This window comes from Orcinus orca, chromosome 19 (genome assembly GCF_937001465.1).
Source record: "Orcinus orca chromosome 19, mOrcOrc1.1, whole genome shotgun sequence".
Classification (NCBI taxonomy): Eukaryota; Metazoa; Chordata; class Mammalia; order Artiodactyla; family Delphinidae; genus Orcinus; species Orcinus orca.
In genome coordinates this window covers 5,719,403-5,742,691 of record NC_064577.1, presented here as the reverse complement: position 1 = coordinate 5,742,691, position 23,289 = coordinate 5,719,403, and the positions used below count along the sequence as shown (strand labels likewise).

Here is a 23,289-nt window from a genome sequence, read left to right as displayed (position 1 = left end):
ATATTTGGATTTCCTTAGAATAAATTCTCAAACACTTAACATTTCCAAAGTACAATATATACTTCCAGAGGGAAGAGATATGGGGACATATGTATATGTATAACTGATTCACTTTGTTAAAAAGCAGAAAGTAACATACCACTGTAAAGCAATTATACTCCAATAAAGATGTTTTTTATATATATATATACACACACACACACACACACACACTTCCAAATTGCTTTGCAAAATGCATTAACATTATATGAGAGTGCCACTGCACCTTCACCAATGTGTATCAGTTTTATGCCCATATTTTACTAGGCTCTGTAGAACATACAGGCTTGGTTCATATAGTGAAATAAGATTGTACCTAAGACACTAATCAGCCCTAACTCTGAACCACTAGGTGGAGCTAAAAATACAAATACACAGTCCTACCCCAGTATCCTTGGGGGAAGGGTTCCAGGACCATTCCTCAGATACCACAATTTGAGGATGCTCAAGTCCCTTATCTAAAATAGTGTAGTGTTTGCATATAAGCCACACAGATACTCTCATACTTTAAATCACCTCTAGATTACTTACAATACTCTATACCATGTAAATGCTCTGTAACTAGTTGCTGGGGGCATGCAGCAGATGGCAGTTTTACTTTTTGGAACTTTCTGGAATTTTCTTTCCCCTAATACTTTCAATCAGAGGTTAGTTGAATCCATGGATGCAGAACCCACAGGTATGAGAGGGCTGACTGTAAATAGTACTAATATTTCTCTCACAACACTATAGGGAGTTTTCATTTTAGTGATAATTTTTTGAAGCATAAGAGATAGAACTTTAGGTTGAATTTTAATAAGCAAGTTGGAATCAGACAGATTTATGAAATCTGTACATGGGACAAACTAGATTTTTCTCAAAATTTATATGTGTTTATATCTTTCCCATCTTGAATGAGAAACATAAGTGAGACAATTTTTAGAGGCAAGAACCTCTTGAAGAAGCCAGTAATGAGAGCTATGCCAGAAGAAGAGTAACATCTTATTTAGGTGGGTTTTTTTAAGAATGTATTTTTTAATTTAATAAGGAATTCTATTTTTATCACAAGAACTGCAGGAAACAGAGGAAAATCTATGGAGCAATGGTCTAGAAACCATGACAACTTTTATTAAGTTAGCCAAGTACTAACATACAAAAGGATCAATGGAGCTAAGACTATCACCTGTTGGGAACTTATGGCTCAGGAATTCTGGAACATAGCTCTGAATCCTAGATACAATTATATTCTACTACTTCTCATGGCAAAACTTTCCTCTTTATCTTTCAAAATCTAAAAATCTTCTGTCCATCAGTCTTTCCCCAAAATACACACACACGCACACGCACACACACACATGCACAGCTATAATATCTTAAAGGATGGAAAGGAAGTGAATCTGGGGATTTTAGTTCTATTCTCTAATATATCTGGCAAAGAATAAGTGAAAAAAGAGAGAAAGAAAGAAAAAAAGATACATCTAGAAGTAACATTTTCAGCTTGTGTAGAACTGGCTTTACCTTCTGTCCCCTAGTACTCTTCCACCAATCTGTATAGTTCCAGGCCCAGGATAGAAGAGTAAAGTATATATTCCAGATCCTTTGCCCCTGCCTCTCTCAGGCAATTACTAAAGTTCTTTTTCTTCACTATCCAAGTTTTTCTCCAATCTCTTTAGGTAGAGCTAGGTACACAAAAAAAGTGAGGAACATGGAGCCAGAGCTACTCTCTCACAATTCAACTCTCTTCACATAACACCATATCCTTCCTCTAGCAATTACTACTTAACTACATTCCTCTGATGTTTAGAATTCATTAATTATAATAAGGTTTATTACTGAAACAATAATTTTAAAGAAAAACACCACCAAAACTAGAATTAAGGAAATATGGTATGGTGAAAACAATCTAATGCCACCTCTGCTAATATGAAAATGTATTTATAAAATGTTTCTGATGAAGGCAAATACTAGCACAATTAACTTCCTTCTATTATCTATACCTTTTGTTCTAAGAGTGCCCTGCGGAGGGAGACCCTCTGTTCAAGTTCCCGAAGCTCTCGATCATGTTGTGCCTCAGCTTGCATCTTGATTTTGCTCTGATATGCATTTAACAGCTCCAGTTCCTGCTGCAGCTGCATCTTTAAAACCTGGCACTCTGCTTCCTGTGCTTCATCCAAACGCAGCTGAAAGAGAGGAAAAAACCCAGATATATCCTACTGTGAGCTATTTACCCATGACCTATGGAAAGGAGGTGTGAGAAAAGACAGACAACTCTTTTGTAGGATACACAATTGTTCTCTCTTGTATCTTGGAGTAAACATCTCTGGAAAAGGAAGGCACAGTAACCAGTGATGGTAATATGAAGATAAAAGCTATCATGATCTATTAGGAGGATGCCTGAATAATTATATTTTTCTTAAGAAAAATGTAGAATCTGATTAGCTGATGTAAGACTCTCAATCTCTTCTCTGCAATGGAAATAACTACAGAACAGGGACCAGCAAACTATAGCCTCCAGACCAAATGTGGACAGCTGCCTGTTTTAATTAATTAATTTGATAGTCCACTAGTTAAGAATGGCTTCTACATTTTAAATGGCTATATAAGTACCCACATAATTATCCTCAATTTTGTATCACGGACTACAAAACCTAAAATATTTACTATCTGGCCCTTTAAGAAAAAGTTTGCAAAACTCATATAGAAAATATTTTGTATTTGCCTTCACTAAAATGTGACCATTTGGATCCCCAATACAGTACTACTTTTTGCTCACTGCTTAACAAAGCTGCTGCTCTAATCCTCCTATACCGTTGGGATATGTGCTGAACACCTGAGGCAGTGGCAGAGAGCCTATTTAGAACCTCATGACTAAATGTATCAATGAGAATTCTATATAAATCATGCCTACCTCCAAGCAATGCAGAGAACAGGAAAAATATAGATAACCACCACTATTTCTCAAGCTGTAGGAGAGCTATCACTTCCAACCAGTATTTTAATTGCTGGGATTTCATTCAGGTGGTGGGATGAAAGGGGCACTGAATTTGTTTTGCTTAAATAAAATGAACTCACAGCTTGGGTGGACAGCATTTCATTAATGCTGTGGTCATACTGTTCAGCCAAGATGGCTAACTTCCGGGTCTGCTCCTCCTTGAGACGTTTCAGAACAGCTTTGTGCTCACTCTTTGGTGTAGTCTCCAGTAGGTGATTTCTTAATGCTTTGTACTGTCTGGTTTGGATTTTGCAGGTGTCCTGAAACTGCTTTTTTATTTGGAGTTCTTTAGACTGGGAAGGAAAAAAAAGATGTATATAATTTTTAACATATGGCATTTGTTATACCTTATGCTTATATGAAAATAAAGGCTACTAGGAGATGAGGAGATGAAAAACAAAAAGGTCAGACCGTAAGGTTGCAGGTACAGTACTTTTCCACTTGGTTATTAGGTCAAACCATTGCATTCTATGTATTTTTGTGACAAAAATCTCTAATTTAAAACATTAGAATATCAAGAACCTTACTTTTTTCATAGGACTTCAGGTCATACTCATTATTTTACTAGTACATTTAGTTACAAGTAAATTTTTTTTATAGATTTTTTTGATGTGGACCTTTTTTTTTTTTTGCATTACGCGGGCCTCTCACTGTTGTGGCCTCTCCCGTTGTGGAGCACAGGCTCCGGACGCGCAGGCTCAGCGGCCATGGCTCACGGGCCCAGCCACTCCGCGGCATGTGGGATCTTCCCGGACCGGGGCACAAACCCGTGTCCCCTGCATCAGCAGGCGGATTCTCAACCACTGCGCCACCAGGGAAGCCCGATGTGGACCATTTTTAAAGTCTTTATTGAATTTGTTACAATATTGCTTCCGTTTTATGTTTTGGTATTTTGGCCATGAGGCATGTGGGATCTTAGCTCCCGACCAGGGTCTGAACCTGCACCCCCTGCATTGGAAGGTGAAGTCTTAACCACTGGACCGCCACGGAAGTCCCAGTGGCACCACTCTTAAATACTGTCCTTGGTTAACAAAATTCTTCCAAGTTAGCCAGGAATGGGACAATGACATTTAGACATTCTCTTCTACCTCTGTATAACAGCCTCTATTCTTTTAAAAGTTTTTATTTTTAAAGGATTGTGCCAAGAAAACTAATTATTCCACATCACTAGCCTAATGAGGGAAAAAGAAAAGCTCCTTGAAAAATGTTTTTTCTATAAGAAGAGTAATACTTGTACCAAGAATAAACTATATCCCTCAATGTTTGACTCAAGTGAAAGCAAGATGAATGTAAGTTACAGTTGTTTCTACTCATTTAACACTGACAAAACATCATCTGGATGCCAGATGAAGAAACAACAGAGCAGGCATATATCCAACCCATTCCATAGACATAGTACCCCAAACCCCCCACCCCAAATCCTAGTCAAATTACATAAGTGCTAAAACTGAAGTCCCCCTACCTCCCTTTAAAGTCCTGGAAAAAGTTGGAAGAGGCAACCATTACTTAGGTAAATAAAAATGGATAACTTGGCATTAAAATCAAGTCAGTTTTGTTCAAATTGAGTAAGCAGACAGAAATACATAACTAAGAGGAACATGATGGTTTTCTTCCCTAGTAAAGTAACAGAACAATCTCCTTTATGGAAAATCTTGAGCTCATCTGTCATCAGAAGGAGACATTCTATTCTAAATCTGACTACAATTGTGAAACATTATTTTTTGCCTCACGTTTTGTATAGTATCTGTGAAGATTACACTAGTATTTACAAGCTTTCAAACTGAAAAGGCAAAAACAAAAAACAGGAATGGGTAAACATCAAACAACTCTATGCCAAGCCCTACATAAATGCAGTCATATTAAATTTATGGTATGATGATAGAAAACTAACAAGTTTTCAGTCTGGTTTATTTCTGGGTGCTGCTGACTTTAAAACAGTCATTAATTTCACAGACATGTTATTTAACTAATCTTTTGGTGGGAAATTGTCTATTCTATAGCCAAAAGAGTATATACCTCTCCACTACAAAGACAAAATAAATTTGAAAAATCATTATGAATTCCAATTTTCTAAGCAGTGACTAATGAAGATTATGTGAGTAGTCAACATAAGCTACTCTGTAAATGATGTTAATTAGCTGTTCGGAAAACAAAGTGAAATTTTACTCAGGTTCACAAGGAAAGGGTAAAAACATCTTAACTTTGCTTCTATACTTTTGTTCAAGACAGCTTGTTTGAATGGAGTTGAGTGGGAATCAATAGGTACCATTCGGTGTGGTGTAGCTTCTAGATTTTGACACAGATTACCCCTGTGAATGAATTTCACTTCACTCCAGGACAGTTATTCAGATAAGGGGGTAGGGTTTTAAAAGAAAATACTGTGTTGGGCTTCCCTGGTGGTGCAGTGGTTGAGAGTCCGCCTGCCGATGCAGGGGACACGGGTTCATGCCCCGGTCCAGGAGGATCCCACATGCCGCGGAGCGGCTGGGCGCGTGAGCCATGGCCGATGAGCCTGCGCGTCCGGAGCCTGTGCTCCGCGACAAGAGAGGCCACAGCAGTGAGAGGCCCACGTACCACAAAAAACAAAAAAACAACAAAAAAACAAAACATACCCCAACTACCACGCCATGGTCTCACCTACACTACCAAATACATAAAGAAAATAAGCAGAATGGGAGTAACACTGTGGTGATTCCACTATTCCTCTTAAGATAAGCACACACAGTGAAGGGAGAGGGGGTAAAAAGGCATTTTTTTTCATTCACTGGCTTCTGTACTGTCTAGGAATTTACTGTCTTTTTTGGATACAAATCACACTAGGAGCAAATAAGATTCCAAAACTGTATTACTTGGAACAATAAAGAGAAGCCAACAGGTTAGTTAGCATGTTGACGTGTAGACTGTAATGTCAGCATTGGACATTTGGGTACATTAAAATAAGAACTTTGATTCTTATTTATGGCATTTGCTACAGTTAAATTTTTTTCGGTACTCTACTGAGAAATACATGAGCAAAAGTCTGTAGCTACAGACACTCCATGTCAAAAGTAATTAAACATGCTTAAAATGAAAAGAAAGAGGTTTATTCAATTTCTTTACGACAGATTTCTGTCTTAGACTTTTACTGCTTATATGGATGCCTTTTATCCCTATTCCCCTTTGTCAAGAAGCTTAGGCTAAAGGTACCTTCAGACTCTTAGGCTGTTGTCGAACCTCCATGACATGCTTTCGCCTTAGTTCTCGTTCTCTTCGCTTATTATATTCCAGCTGGTTAGTGAGCTCAGTTTGATGCTGCAGTCTGATCAACTCACAGCGCATCTTCTGAATTGTGTTGAGGTGGCGGAACTCCAGTTCTTGCATGGACTCATGCTGTCGCAGCAGCATGGCGTGCTCTAAGTCCTTTTGAGTCTGTCTTTTATTTAACTCCTAATCCATAACACAAAAGACAAAGGTATAATTTACAATGCTAGGGAAAAAACTCCTAAGAAATAGATTAATCAGGAAGTAGATGTAATCCTCAGATTCAATAATGACTGCATAGTAAATATTAGATTTTATGACCTTTACAGCAGTAAATGGGCAATTAGTAGCACCAATTTCCTTATTCTATTCATTTACTATTCATTAATACTATTTTATGCAATAAGCTTAAGACATAGCAAATCTATCTCAGTAGGCTGAATGTCCTTCCTTCTTTCTTTTCTTTCTTTATTGTTTCCCAATTTTATATCTGAAGAGAACTCGTAAGCCATTCTTTGAATTTCTTCAGAGTATCCTATTCAATTCTATTACAGGCAGTATACCCAGCACAGTATAGTGAATAAGAACATGGATCTGGCTCTGCTACCTATGAGCAGTCCTTGGGTTAATTGTTTAAACTCTCTGTGCTTCAGTTTCATCACTTTTCAAATGAAGATAATAATATTGCTATTTCACAGATTTAATGTGAGGATGAAGTGAGTTCACAAATGGAAAGTTCTCAGAACAATACCTCACACATGCTGCTCAACAAATGTTCTAATTCTTTTTTTTTTTTCAGATTAAAAAGAACAAGCATAAAACACACACACACACAGAAGTCAAACCTACCCCCTTTGCCCCTGCAAACCCCTTCTCCAGAGGCCAACAGTTTGGTGCAAATGCTTCCCAACCTTCCCCATGCTTATCGTGAAACATCTATTACACAAAAACATACAGTTTTAAAAACTGAATAACATACATTATAGGCATATAATGTGCTTTCTTCACCTAATATAATGGATATACATCCACATCAGATCAGTATATACAGATCTTTTTTTTTTAAGTTTCATAGTAAGCTTCTGCTTTGCAATACCATAATTTTCCATTTTTTGCTTGATAAAGAAATTTTCATTAAATGTTTATTCATGATGCATCATATAATCATGTTATTATTTCTTTAGGATAGAGTTCTAGGAGTGGATTTGATAGATAAAAGCATATCTATCAATATATCAGTATCAATTTATATTCTTAGCAACACTGCACATTTCCCAATGCCACTACTAGGATTCAATGTTGCTAGTCTTTATATTATTTAATTGATGCAACTGTTTTAATTTGAATTTATTTAATTATTAGTGAATTTGAACAATTATGCTATACTTGAAGTTTATTTTAAGCCACTCTTGTAAATAAATTAATCTGTGCTCACAGGTATCCCTGATAGTGAGAATATGTTTTCACTGGCATAAGAGTTTCTACATTTGCTCAATTAATAATTACATGATTATAAAAAATGTGTTAAATGATAACACATACTTAATGGCACCCATTTCAGTTCAAAAGGTATAAAGTATCCAATAATTTTATGGTATTTAAAAATGAACACCCCTCTCATTCACAGATTTAATATGTATTTAATAAATATTTATTGAATACCTACTATGGGCCAGATACTAGGGGGATATAAAGACCGGAACAAAACCAGTGACTTTAGAAAATTTCCATTCTAGGCAGGACGAGAAACTTACCCCCAAAAAGTGTGTATGTGTAAGAGAGAGAAGTGCAGAGAAGAACATTTAGAGAAGAAGGATTTGGACATTAGGGAAGGCACTTCTGAGGAGGTGGTATCTGAGGAGAGACATGAAGGGAAGAAGCAAGCCATGTAGATAATCTAGGGAAGAAGAATTCAGGCTGAGGGAGGTACAAGTGCAAAGACCCTGAGTCTGGGAAATGACAAACATACTTTCAGGAAATATTCTCGTTTCAAACGTACCTCCCTGACAAGGTCCTGTTCCAAGTTATGGCGCCCAAGTAACATTCTTCTCTTGAAGCGACGGCATTCCAGCTCTAGGTATTGTCTCTGACGCCGTAGAAGATTAGCCTCTTCTTCTGCTTGGAAATGCTGTATATTCTCTTTCTGCTTTGAAAGCCACTCCTGTTTTTCTTTTTTTGGGGTGCTCTGATTTTCATTCAGCTCCTGGCAACATAAAAAACAACTCAGTTCGGGCTTCCCTGGTGGCGCAGTGGTTGAGAGTCCGCCTGCCGATGCAGGGGACACGGGTTCATGCCCCGGTCCGGGAAGATCCCACATGCCACGCAGCGGCTAGGCTTGTAAGCCATGGCCGCTCAGCCTGCACGTCCGGACCCTGTGCTCTGCAACGGGAGAGGCCACAACAGTGAGAGGCCCGCGTACCGCAAAAAAAAAAAACAACCAAAAAAACCAAAACTCAGTTCAAAATACATAAAAATTAATTGCATGAATATATCATCTGGTATTTGGTGCATTTAAATAAAAGTACTTAATCTGTGTCCTTTCTAATGCTCAAGGCAGGGCAATGACCTTAAGGAGGTAGGTAATATTTTCCTTTTCTTGAGTTAACCGGTGAAGTAGGACAGGAAAGAGAAATGTATGCTAGAAAACATGCATACCTTTTAGCTTTACACAGCTACATTTATGATGGTTACTAGTTTTAAAAGAATACAATATTGGTAAATGAAGTAAAACACATCATTCTTTAAATGCTTCCCAAGAAGAGACATAAGGCAGTGCTTTCAGGTAAAAATTATTTATATGAATTAATATTAGGGCAAATATACATCTAATGTGTCACTTCTTGGTTTCTGACATTCTAAATATTAAGTTTTTGGCAAAATTATGGATAGACTCAGTATAAAAGACTTAGAAATTAAATGGAAAATCAACAAAACCATGGGAGAATAGAAACCCTTTTTATGAATCGTATTTAACTAAACAAATCAAAACCAGTGCTTTTCTATAGCATTTAAAATATCACCTTCCACGGTCCTGTGGACACAAGGGGGGGGAAGGGGAGGGTAGGAAGAATTTGGAGATTAGGATTAACATATATACACTATCATGTGTAAAATAGAGAGCTAGTGGGGAACATGCTATAAAGCACAGGAAACTCAGCTCGGTGCTCTGCGAAAACCTAGATGGGGGAGATGTGGGGGGCAGAGGTGGGAGGGAGGTCCAAGAGGGAGGGGATGTAGGTATACATATAACTGATTCATTTCATTGTACAGCAGAAACTAACACAACATTGTAAAGCAATTATACTCCAATAAAAAAATAATAAAAGTGAAAATAAAGTATTACCTTACATGTGGTACATATATACAATGGAATACTACTCAGCCATAAAAAAGAATGAAATAATGCCTTCTGCAGCAACATGGATGGACTCAGAGATTATCATACTAAGCAAAGTAAGTCAAAAAGAGAAAGACAAATACTATATGATATCACTTATATACGGAATCTAAAATATGACACAAATGAACGTTATCTACAAACAGAAACAGACTCACAGGTATAGAGAACAGACGTGCTGGTGGTGGTGGTGGGGAGGGAAGGACTGGGAGTTTGGGGTTAGTAGATACAAACTATTACATATAGGATGGACAAACAACAAGGTCCTACTGCATAGCACAGTGAACCATATTCAATATCCTGTGATAAACCATAATGGAAAAGAATATGAAAAAGAATATACATATGTAGAACTGAGTCACTCTGCTGTACAGCAGAAATTAACACAACATTGTAAATCAACTATACTTCAAAAATATATATATATTATCTTACAACTATCTAAATGAAAATGCATTTATATTGGGCCAGATGAGAACACTGACAATGCGCTCAATGAGGCAAACTCTAGGATGATAATTAATACTAATATATCTTCAACCTAAAAAGCAACAATGTTGCACAGTATATAAATAAGCCATCTTTCCTAGGTATAAGATAATTTTTCAAAGACTACTAACCTTATGGTCCTTCCCCTGGTTTTCAAGAAAGAGATCAGTTCTTTATAACTTTAGTTCATAAGATATACAAACACATAAAAAAAATTTTAGTAGTTCTAAACTTAAGGGTATATGTGTACACACGGAAGAGAAAGGGCACATAAATAATCACCTGGGTATATTTTTCAAAATCTTTTGCCAGGGAACTTCTCCACTAAGATTCTAGTATATCCCTTCCTCTATGCTAAAAATGATTGTTTTAAATGAACTCACACACATAAATACACACTAATTTGGCTTCTAAAAGAAAACGAATTTATTAGCTGGACTACCTGTTATATGCTTAAAGGACTACCTAAAGCAATGCACCCATAAAACGAAAATCTCATTTCACTGGGAAACGGATCTGTAAAACTGCATTTTGTTGGATATTTATTTACAGTTGGGGACCTATTTACAGTCTTTTCAAACCCAGTGTGCCAATATAGAGTTTGGCTTTTGTATTACAGTCACAGGAATATATTACAGGTTATACCCTTTAGAGTTAGAAAAATCTTTTCAATGAAGCTCAGTTGGCAGCGTATACAGAGCAAGCTTTTGTGCCAACAATATGTCCATAATAACATTTAAATAAGTGACTATAAATTCCTACACAAATAAAAGCATTACTAGCAAAGAGATTACTATTATTTTATCAAGACCAATTAATTTATCAGTGCCCTAATAATTAATTACATGGACTAAAAATTTCAGTCAATCAGTCTGTAAAAGGGGGTCTAAATTGAGACATATCATTTCTCTCTCCTGACTACTATCCTGAATAGTTACCCCCTTTCAGAAACTGCCTTGGAACAATCAAGGTGTTCTTCAAAGTCAGACTACATCTGCTTTTAAAAGAAGTTCAAAAATGCAGCACATGGAGAGCAAATAAATATGAAATCGTGGAATCGTAAATAAATAATCAGCATGTTTTGCTATTAAAGAAAATGTGATGAGCAAATATGCCTCTTATCCTTACTCTATGAACAAATTATTGTAATCTTCTGAGCCAAAAGTAAGAAGGAATGGTCTAAGTTTTTCTTTTTTTTTAAATATATTTATTTATTTTTGGCTGCGATGGGTCTTCGTTGTTGCACGCAGGCTTTCTCTAGTTAAGGCAAGCAGGGGCTACTCTTCGTTGCGGTACACGGGCTTCTCATTGCGGTGGCTTCTCCTTGCAGAGCATGGGCTCTAGGCGCGTGGGCTTCAGTAGTTGCAGCACACAGGCTCAGTAGTTGTGGCTCGCAGGCTCTAGAGCACAGGCTCAGTAGTTGTGGCACATGGGCTTAGCTGCTCCACGGCATGTGGGATCTTCCCGAAGCAAGGCTCGTACCTGTGTCCCCTGCACTAGCAGGCGTATTCTTAACCATGAGCCACCAGGGAAGCCTGGTATGGTCTACTTTTAGAAAAAGAAATGTGTGGCTTCCTTTCACAGCTCAAGTATATTTTGGGGGGGACTCCCTTCCTCCCCAAAGTAGCGGGGGCTGGGGCAGGAAAGGGATGCTGCAGGTGACAATGAGGGCCTGGTCTCACCCTCCCTCTCTCAGCTGCCCCTGCCCTGCCAGTCCCCACCTCGGCATTGTGGCTCCCCTGTAACCTTTAATCTCATCTGTCTCGAGGGGAGCTCTGTCTGTCCGCATTATTTATTGCTACCCCTGCCTGGTCTCTTGCCCCCACACCTGGCCCCAGGGCCTGTACGGAGGGACATGAAATAAATGTCCTGAAGCCCAATACCCGTCTAGATCCTGATGATTTCAGACCCGTCCTTGGGGAGCCTGCCACCCGCCTCCTTGCCCTTTCCTGGGTCCTCAGGGATTCTAGCCCTGAGCCCAGGCCAGCCGCCCTTAAGTTGCTTCCACATCGATCACAGCTCAAGTATTTTATTTCTCGTGAGTCAGTTATTTAGTAAGTGCATACGAAAACTATTATAAATAAAATAATTTATATTTTTAGGAGATGATTCTTTTTAGATCCTACTCAATTGAAGATATCTGTTGAAGAGTAACTGTTGAAGAATAACTGATTAAAGTTTGCCTTCATTCAAACTGGTAAACATTTAGTGGCCACAAACAACAGAAGAAGAATTTATCCTAATGGTTCTATGAGTCAATCAACATCAATAGATAAAATCAATAAGTAGACAACTGGCGTGAAAATTTTTATAAAATAGATACCTCCTTAAGCTGTTCTTTTCGAAGTTTATATTCTCTTTTCTGGGACTCCAAAAAGCTGTTTAGTTCTTTCTTCTGTTGGGCCTGAATATGTTGCTGAAACTTTTTCTCTTCATTGGCCATCACTTTAGCCTATGGGAAATTTAAAAAATGGATCAAATTAGTTAAGTAGATTCAAAGCAACAGTTTAATATATACCACTAAGGATATTTTTACCCTTAAGAACATAAAATCAGTATAAGCATTACCAATACCAATTACTCAGCATCTTATTATTTGAATTTCAGAGAACCAGTAAAATGGAACTCATCTTTAATATGTTGATCTTTTACAAAATCAAAATGTTTTCACCTTTTTAAAAATTTTACATGTCCTCCCCCAAGAAAATAAAACAGATATATATCTATCCACAAATATAATTAAGTAATGACCTTTTATCTAGATTGATTTGTATATTAAATAATGTAATATACTCCTCTTCAAATTAAACCCTGACCTTTTTTTTTTTTTTTTTTTTTTTTTTGCGGTACGCGGGCCTCTCACTGCTGTGGCCTCTCCCGTTGCGGAGCACAGGCTCTGGACGCACAGGCTCAGCGGCCATGGCTCACGGGCCTAGCCACTCCACGGCATATGGGATCTTCCTGGACCGGGGCACGAACCCGTGTCCCCTGCATCGGCAGGTGGACTCTCAACCACTGCGCCACCAGGGAAGCCCCAAAACCCTGACCTTTAACTTATATATTAAGTAATATGAAAATATTAAATATTAGATACATATCATACTGTTTTATTTTTGATTATATAGGCAATGCATATTCATTGTAGATCATTTAGGAAATACAGGAAAACACAAAAAAATCTTGTATGATTTTACCACCCGGAGATAACCAATATAAACATTTTGGTGCACACTCTTCCTATTTACTTCTATGCATACATACATTTTAAATAAATCTGTAATCATATTGCACATCCTGTTTCATGATTTGCTTTTCTAAATATGTATCTACCTCTTCCCGAGTTATTAAAAATACTACCCCATGTCCAACAGGATTCTAAATATCTATACATTCTTTCATCAAATTACTTCAAAAGCAAATAATTATTTACTCCGTAAATTATTTTGCCAAATTCTCTATTATGAGAGAGTAGTTCTTCTATTTTAGGGGGAAAGGCTGAACAGGGTAACTATAATAAATAATGCCTCAATGTGGACAAGCCAGACACATTTCTAGATATTGTGTGAATTTACAGAGAAGCTTACATTTTACCTGACAAGTGTGACTATCAAAATAAAATTTAACTGATGGGACATCAAAAACATTAAAAAAAAAGGTCTCACGTAACAAGAGTCCTAAAAAAATATACTTAAATCATATAGTAAAATGACACTTATTTGTAAAAAAACAAATGGGCTGGGACTTCCCTGGTTGTCCAGTGGTTAAGAATCGGCCTTCCAATGCAGGGGACGCAGGTTCAATCCCTGGTTGGGGAACTAAGATCCCACATGCTGCAAGGCAACTAAGTCCACGTGCCTCCACTAGAGAGCCCGCTTATGGCAAACTACAGAGTCCACGGGCTCTGGAGCCCACGTGCCACAACTACAGAGCCCATGCACTCTCGAGCCCATGCGCCACAACCAGACAGAAGCCTGTGAGCCGCAACGAAGACCCCGGGCGCCACAACGAAAGATCCCACGTGCCGCAACCAAGACCCAACACAGCCATAAATGAAAAAAAAACACCAAAAAACAAATGGGCTGGGACTTCCCTAGTGGTGCAGTGGTTAAGAATCCGCCTGCCAATGCAGGGGACACGGGTTCGAGCCCTGGTCTGGGAAGATCCCACATGCCACAGAGCAACGAAGCCTGTGTGCCACAACCACTGAGCCTGAGCTCTAGAGCCTGTGAACCACAACTACTGAGCCTGTGTGCCACAACTACTGAAACCCGCACACCTAGAGCCCGTGCTCTGCAACAAGAGAAGCCCTGAACTGCAACAAAGAGTAGCCCCCGCTCGCTGCAATTAGAGAAAGCCTGCGTTCAGCAGTGAAGACCCAATGCAGCCATAAATAAATAAATATTTTTTTAAAAACCCACAAATGGGCTAAATCTTAATCTGAACCTCTTTTATTATCTCTAACATTCTCTATAATCTTCAATTATTCTCTGATATTAAAATGCTGCTATAAATTTAAGATAGGTCTCCAAAAATCACAGAGAAGAGAATCATGAATGATTTTTCGAGACCTAAATCACCTATTGATAGGTGATTAACAAACTCCTCAGATAATCAGGGTACCTAGGGCCTAGAATGGTTGCATGATTTACCCACTGTGATACTATAAAACTATCAGTGTCAGGAAATAATCCCACATCTGTTGCTTCCCAGACTCAGTACTTAATATTACACAATTTATATAAATGTTTCTTCTTTTCCCCAACTGATTTGCTTGGTTCTGGGGAAGATATATCCTAACATCACAATGCCATCTTGGTTAATTCTGAGATGGTTACAATCTAGAGTAAATAAAATAGTAATACTGAATTGGCCACCTCTTTTTCCATAGCAGCCTGATGTTTCTTGATAAGTTTCTCCATTTCTGCAGCAAAATTGTTACGTTGTGTTTCAAGATCTTTGTCTAATCTGAGGCGATGTTCATCCATCTCAGCCTTTAACTTATTTTCCAGAGTCATCAGCTGCTTTTGATGTTGCCGCCTCATTCTCTTATAGCCAGACATTTGTTCTCTAAGCTCAGAGTCCTGCTCATGTTCTTGCATTTGCCTTGTAACCTAGACACACAAACAATGGAGAGAAAAGAATAAAATTAAGGAAAACATTTTTATTTCAGAAGCATTTTAGAGCACTCTACTACTTAGCCAAGTAGACAATCACTGTAAGAGATTCCAGTGAGCAGTTTCCAATTAAATTTCCAGGCAGTCTCCTAAAGAAATAGACACGCTGGTTCTAAAATTTATATTGGAATGTAAAGGACCTACAACAGCCAAAACAATCTTGAGGGAAAAAAAGTTGGAAGACACACATTTCAGTAATCCAAACAATGTGGAATTGGTGGAAGAATAGGCTGAACAGATCAAAGGAACAGAATAAAATCTAGAAATAGACCCAAATATATTTAGTCAATTGATTTTCCACCAAAAAGTCAATTCAAAGAGGAAAAAATGTGTTATCATCAAATTCTGCGGACGCAACTGGTTCTCTGTATATAAAAGCAAAAACAAAAATCTTGACTTCTGTATCACTCTATATACAAAAATTGAGAATGATTTGACATAAACACAAAATCTAGAATCATAAAGTAGAAAAAAACCCAAAATATCTTCATGACCATAGCGCAGGCAAATATTTCTTGGGCAGGACACAAAAAGCACTGACTATAAAGACAAAAATGTATAAACTGATTTTTTTAATTAAGGTGAAATTCACATAATATAAAATTAATCATTTTAAAGTGAACAACCCAGCAGCATTTAGTATATTCACGATGTTAGGCAACCACCACCTCTATATACTTAAAAGACAGCTGTTATGCAGCTGCTCCCCATTCTCCCCTTTTGGTAACCACCAACCTGTTTTCTGTTTCTATGGATTTATCTACTCTGGATATTTCATATAAATAGCATCATATGTGACCTTTTGTGTCTGGCTTCTTTAATTTAGCATGTTTTCAAGGTTCATCCATGTTGTATATAGCATGTATCAGTATTTCATTCCTTTTTATAGCTAAATAATATTCCATTATTTGCATATACCATAATTTCTTTATCCATTCATCCACTGGTGAATATTAATATCTGTGTTGTTTCCACTTTTTGGGTATTGTGAATAGTGCTGCTGTGAACATGTGTGTAGTGTACTTGTTTGAGTAACTGTTTTCAATTCTTTTGGGTATATACCTAGTAGTAGAACAGCTGGGTCATGTGGTAAATCTATGTTTAACTTTTTGAGGCATCATCAACTGTTTTCCACAGCAGCTGAACCATTTTACATTCCTACCAGCAATATACAGGAGTTCCAATTTCTCTGCACTCTCTCCAACACTTGTTATTTTGTTTTTTTTCCTTTTCTTTTCCTTTTTAAATTCATTTTTATTTATTTTTTAAATTTCTTTTTTTTTGTGGTACACAGGGCCCCTCACCGTTGTGGCCTCTCCCGTTGCAGAGCACAGGCTCCAGATGCGCAGGCTCAGCGGCCATGGCTCACGGGCCCAGCCGCTCTGCAGCATGTGGGATCCTCCCAGACCAGGGTATGAACCCACGTCCCCTGCATCGGCAGGCGGACTCTCAACCACTGCGCCACCAGGGAAGCCCTTTCCCTTTTTTTTTTTTTTTTTTGCGGTACGCGGGCCTCTCACTGCTGTGGCCTCTCCCGTTGTGGAGCACAGGCTCCGGATGCGCAGGCTCAGCAGCCATGGCTCACGGGCCCAGCCGCTCCGTGGCACGTGGGATCCTCCCGGACCTGGGCACGAACCCGTGTCCCCTGCATCGGCAGGCGGACTCTCAACCACTGCGCCACCAGGGAAGCCCTCCTTTTTTTAAAAGATATTTGTACCTTCCTGTTCACTGCAGCATTATTATTATTTTTTAAAATTTATTTATTTATTTATTTTGGGTTGCATTGGGTCTTCATTGCTGCACGCAAGCTTTCTCTAGTTGCAGCAAGTGGGGGCTACTCTTTCTTGTGGTGCACAGGCTTCTCACTGCAATGGCTTCTCTTGCTGCGGAGCATGGGCTCTAGGCGTGCGGGCTTAAGTAGTTGCAGCATGCAGGCTCAGTAGTTATGGCTCATGGGCTCTAGAGCACAGGCTCAGTAGTTGTAGCACACGGGCTTAGTTGCTCTGCAGCATGTGGGATCTCCCCGCACCAGGGCTCAAACCCATGTCCCCTACATTTGCAGGCGGATTCTTAACCACTGTGCCACCAGGGAAGGCCCTCTTTTTTTTAAAAAATAGCCATCCTAGTGGATGTGAGGTGGTTCCTCTTTGTGGTTTTGATTTGCATTTCCCAAATGACAAATGATATTGAGCACTTTTCATGTGCTTGTTAGCGACTTGTATTACATTCTTTGCAGAAATGTTTATTCAAGTCCTTTACCTATGTTTTAATTTGGTTGTTTAAATTGGAATTTAAAACTAAATAATTTTAACCTCTCATCAAGACAACAGTAAGAAAAAGACTAGGTAAACCACAGATGAAGAGAAAACATTTGCAAGATATATATGAGATATAATACTTGTATCCAGACTATACAAAGAACTCGTACAAATCAATATTATAATGTGAACATCTGAGTAAGAAACCAGGCAAAAGAGTTGAAGAGACACTTCACTAAAGATATATGAATAGACAATAAGCACATGAAAATGTGCTTATTATGGTGACATCTTTAGTCACAGCGAAATGCAAAAAACAAACAAAATAATCCACTATGAGATTCTATTTCACACCCACTACAATGGCTAAAAAAAGTGACAACACCAAATGCTGGAGCGGATATAGATCAACTGGAACTCTTACACATTGCTGATAGGCACGTGTAATGGTACAACCATTTTGGAAAACTTTTTTTTTTTTTTTTTTTGCGGTACGCAGGCCCCTCACTGTTGTGGCCTCTCCCGCCATGGAGCACAGGCTCTGGACACGCAGGCTCAGCGGCCATGGCTCACGGGCCTAGCCGCTCCGCGGCATGTGGGATCCTCGGACCGGGGCATGAACCCGTGTCCCCTGCATCGGCAGGCGGACTCTCAACCACTGCGCCACCAGGGAAGCCCTGGAAAACTTTTTGACAGAGGAAGTTAAACATATATATACCCCATGACTCAGCAATTCTACTCTTAGGTATTTACCAAAAAGAAATTAAAACATAATGTTCACATAAAGGCTTGTATAAGAATGTTTATAACAATCTTATGGGTAATAGCCCCAAACAGGAATCAAACCAAGTGTTCCTCAATAGAAGAATGGATTAAAAAATTGTGGTATATTCACACAATGGAAATATATTTACAGTAATAAAAAAGAATGAACTTTGATGAACACAATATAGATGAATCTCAGAAACATTAAGCTGAGCAAAATAAGCCAGACACAAAAGAGTACATTCTGTGTGATTCCACCTATATAAAATCCAAAAACAGAACTAACAATAGTGAAGAAACAGAAAGTGGTGGTCATGAGAGTGGAGACTTGACTAAAGAGGGGTATGAGGGAACTTTGTGGGATGACAATAAATTTTAATTTTTTTTTTTTTTTAGTCGATGGTTAACATAATGTGTACCACTAAAAATACTTCAAATTGAATACCTAAGATCTACGCATTTTATTGTATGAAAAAAATCCAAGGCATAAGCCAGCCTGAGTTATGGTACGTGGTAATCATATTGAATAATATAGTTACTCATATCTTTGTACACAAATATACCTACTCTCTGAATGTTTTACTTGAAATAAATGGACTTACTAGGTTTAAGGATATGGATCTTAAGTTTTCTAAAACTTTTTTTTTTTTAATTTATTTATTTTTGGCTGTGTTGGGTCTTTGTTGCTGCGCACAGGCTTTCTCTACTTGTGGTGAGCGGGGCTACTCTTTGTTGCGGTACGAGGGCTTCTCATTGCAGTGGCTTCTCTTGTTGCAGAGCACGGGCTCTAGGCACGCAGGCTTCAATAGTTGCAGCACACAGGCTCAGGAGTTGTGGCTCACGGGCTCTAGAGCACAGGCTCAGTAATTGTGGCGCAGGGGCTTAGTTGCTCCACGGCATGTGGGATCTTCCCGGATCAGGGCTCGAACCCGTGTCCCCTGCATTGGCAGGCGGATTCTCAACCACTGCGCCACCAGGGAAGCCCTAAAGCCATAACTTTTTAAGACTGTCCTTACAGAACTCCCTGGCGGTCCAGTGGTTAGGACTCCTGGTTGGAGAATTAACATCTGCAAGTCATGCAGCGCAGCACAACTAACTAACTAACTAACTAATTAACTGACTAAATAAATAAATAGTGTCCTTAATTAATTTGAGGGAGCCAAAATTTGAGACAGAAGGCTTGCTTGGGAAACACTTAATATGTGCCCAGTCACAAAGATGTTTTCCCACAAGCTGGCCCCTGTCCAGGTATTTATTAAAATAGTCATGAAAAAATTAAGCAATCATTGTTTGCTACTTGCTCTCTTCAAAGAATTATTTACATGTTGTAGAATAGTAGGAATGACTTGACTTATGGCAGGGGATGGTGTTCTTGACCTTAGACATCATTCAGATTCATGGGCCACAGCATGGGATTTATAAGATCTGCTATGTAGTTGATAATTCAGATAACTCCCATATATTTTTTTCTTTCTGTCATATTTTCTACTAACCTATTTTCCCTTTGATATCTTAACGTATTTTCTTTCTATCCCTAGTAAGTATCCTTTATCATGTTTTGGACTTACATATCTGACTGATTAGGGTTATGAGTACCCCAGTATAACAACATCCTTGTAATGAACAAATAATCCATTTTTATTATTTGGGAAATCAGAAGAACTACATTTTGAGTACATCAAATTGGATTACCTGCTATTTCCCAAACATCCCCTCCCTCATTTTGGTCAATTCTTAGGTGGAAATTACATTTTTCCTCTCCCCTGTGCCTAAAACCAACTAATTATTAAAGGCTCAGATGATTTATTTTATAAATACTCCCTTTATGCCCCGATTCAAAGGTAATCTGAATTCCTATTTAGTACCTTTTAGCCCTCTCAAGCTAATTCAATATATTCAAATATATTTCTTATTTGTGTACACATCTCTCAGAGTGCTTTGTATAATATCTTTCTCATAAGAGGTAATTAAATGTTAAATAAATGTTTTGCAAAATAAACCCAGAATAAAAAAAAAAAAGAGATAATTATACTTGAGTATAGGTGCCAAGGTCCAACATGAAAAATATATTTCTAATTTGCAGTAGTACATACCAGTGATGCCGTCCGTATAGTAGCAAAGTGTTCTCGATTACGGTAGTGTGATTTATGACGAGATACTTGGGGTGGAGATTGTGGATCTGATGCCCTTGTTCTAGGATCTCCCTCTTCTCTGTAATTTTCTTCCTCCTAGGCAAAGAAACAGACATTACTACCTAAGGCCAACACAGTTCATGTGAACTTTCAAGAAAGTTAAAGTTTAAACACAACTTGATCAATAAATCTCAAAGACATAATCTTAAAAAGCAAAAACAAAAAATGGGAATGCTGACATTTTATTTTCAACACAATTTGAATCAGGAGACATTATTTCCTCAGTGTATGAAATAGCACACAGATTCATGATAAGGAAATGTATATGGCTAGAGTTATTAACAGTCATTAAATGCAAAATTAAAAAGTTTTAACATAACTTAAAAACGAAGATAATAAAGCATGCAGCCAGTATTTTAAACAGCAGTAATAAAATTAATTACTCTAAGGCTCTTGGGCTTTAAAAGTAATAATATAGTTTAAAAAGATCTTTATAATACTTCTGCCATTTGCCCAAGTAAACAAAAAATAGTTATACAAATTTTGAGAACTTATGTCTTTCTTGACATATACCTTAGTTCATTAACTGAAGAGGAAGTCAACTAGCAACCAACTAATTGTGGGAATAATCTTTTTACAGCTAATCCTCTTACCTAAGAATATAAAAATTAAACATGGTTTTTCCCTAAATAACACTACTTAACTAAATCATTCTTGAAAACTGTGTGTTAAAACATTTGTAATATAAATTTTTCCATTTTAACCATTTTTACGTATACAATTCAGGGGCGCTGATTACATTTTCAATGCTGTGCCACCATCCCCACTATTTCCCAAACTTTTCCATCACCCCGAATGGAAATTCTGTATCCATTAGCAAAAATTCTCCATTTCATCCTTCAGTCAGCCCCAGGTAACCTTTAATCCACTTTCTGTCTCTATGAATTTGCCTATTCTAGATAGTTCATATAAGTGGAATTATACATTATTTGTCCTTTTACATCTGACGTATATCACTTAGCATAATGTTTTCAAGGTTCACTAATGTTGTAGCATATATCAGAATTTCATTCCTTTTTACAGCTGAAAAATATTCATCGTATGTATATACCATGGTTTTGTTTATCCATTGATCTGTTGAGGAACACCTGGATTGGTTCCACCTTTTAGCTATTGTTCCTAATAACTTTCTAGGTAACACTAAGCTGTGAAGTTTAAAAGGAAGCATTCCTATTAACTGCTAAAAGGAGTTATCTGATCTTCAAATATTTTCAAGAAAATTCAAAATGTTGCATTTGAAAGTATGAAGACTAATGTACTAAACACCAGTATTTCCTAAACCCAGAATTTATACTTTTCTTTAATTACACTAAATCTTAAAGATGTAAACATTATGGATAACGCAAAAGTCACTTTTGGTCACCACCCATCCTAACCCATTCTCCCACTCTTCAAAGGCAACTGTTATATTATAATGAATTTCATTATAAACCTACTAGTTTTTTTTTAATCTACTATTTTTAAATACTTTATTTTCCATCTAAGTAACTTCAAATAATACATTATACATAGTATTTCTGTATTTTTTCTTCTAAGATTTTTAAAAATATTCTTTTTGTATTCTCAAAACATTAGTTTCCCAAATGCAGACATTACATTGGGAATTAACAAGCCTACTGCCATTCTAAAATAAGTTACCTAAAATTGTTCAAAACTTCTGAAACAGCAAAGAAAATAAAAGAAAAATCTCGAAGGGGATTAGGAACCAAGATGGCGAAGTAGAAGGACGCGCTCTCACTCCCTCTTGCGAGAACACCAGAATCACAACTAGCTACTGGACAATCATCGACAGGAAGACACAGGAACCCACCAAAAAAGACACCCCACATCCAAAGAAGAAGCCACAATGAGACGGTAGGAGGGGCACAATCACAGTAAAATCAAATGTCATAACTGCTGGGTGGGTGACTCACAGACTGGAGAACACTTTTACCACAGAAGTCCACCCACTCGAGGGAAGGTTCTGAGCCCCACGTCAGGTTCCCAACCTGGGGGTCTGGCAACGGGAGGAGGAATTCCTCGAGAATCAGACTTTGAAGCCTAGTGGGATTTGACTGCAGGACTTCGACAGGGCTGGGGGAAACAGAGACTCCACTCTTGCTGGAGGAATCAGACTTCCTGACTTCAGACTATACTACAAAGCTACAGTAATCAAGACAATGTGGTCCTGGCACAAAAACAGAAACATAGATCAATGGAACAAGATAGAAAGCCCAGATAAACCCATGCACTTACGGTCAACTAATCTATGACAAAGGAGGCAAGGATATACAATGGAGAAAAGACAGTCTCTTCAATAAGTGGTGCTGGGAAAACTGGACAGCTACATGTAAAAGAATGAAATTAGAACACTACCTAACACCATACACAAAAATAAACTCAAAATGGATTACTGACCTAAATATAAGACCGGACACTATAAAACTCTTAGAGGAAAACACAGAAAGAACACTCTTTTACATAAATCACAGCAAGATCTTTTTTGATCCACCTCCTAGAGTAATGGAAATAAAAACAAAAATAAACAAATGGGACCTAATGAAACTTAAAAGCTTTTGCACAGCAAAGGAAACTATAAACAAGACGAAAAGACAACCCTCAGAATGGGAGAAAATATTTGCAAACAAATCAATGGACAAAGGATTAATTTCCAAAATATATAAACAGCTCATGCAGCTGAATATTAAAGAAACAAACAATCCAATCCAAAAATGGGCAGAAGACCTAAACAGACATTTCTCCAAAGAAGACATACAGATGGCAA

The 23,289-nt window shown here is 37.9% G+C and overlaps 1 protein-coding gene across 5 annotated transcripts in view; it reads right to left on the bottom strand.

Moving 5' to 3' along the window:
- Positions 1–23,289, bottom strand: part of TAOK1 (TAO kinase 1) — a 149,543-nt gene that overhangs the window by 14,951 nt on the left and 111,303 nt on the right. For 4 of the 5 annotated variants that reach the window (XR_007473358.1, XM_033423321.2, XM_004267109.3 and 1 more), the window contains 7 exons: positions 20,427–20,561; positions 15,011–15,247; positions 12,460–12,588; positions 8,250–8,453; positions 6,197–6,436; positions 3,091–3,303; positions 2,016–2,198 (listed from right to left, as the gene is read on the bottom strand). Coding sequence is in view for 3 of the 5 variants with exons in the window: in XM_033423321.2 (XP_033279212.1) it covers positions 2,016–2,198; positions 3,091–3,303; positions 6,197–6,436; positions 8,250–8,453; positions 12,460–12,588; positions 15,011–15,247; positions 20,427–20,561 (1,341 nt within the window). In the remaining 2 variants the exon portion in view is untranslated. Of the gene's footprint in view, positions 1–1,536; positions 1,698–2,015; positions 2,199–3,090; positions 3,304–6,196; positions 6,437–8,249; positions 8,454–12,459; positions 12,589–15,010; positions 15,248–20,426; positions 20,562–23,289 lie in introns of all 5 variants that reach the window. The other variant, XR_004481959.2, reaches the window with a different exon arrangement.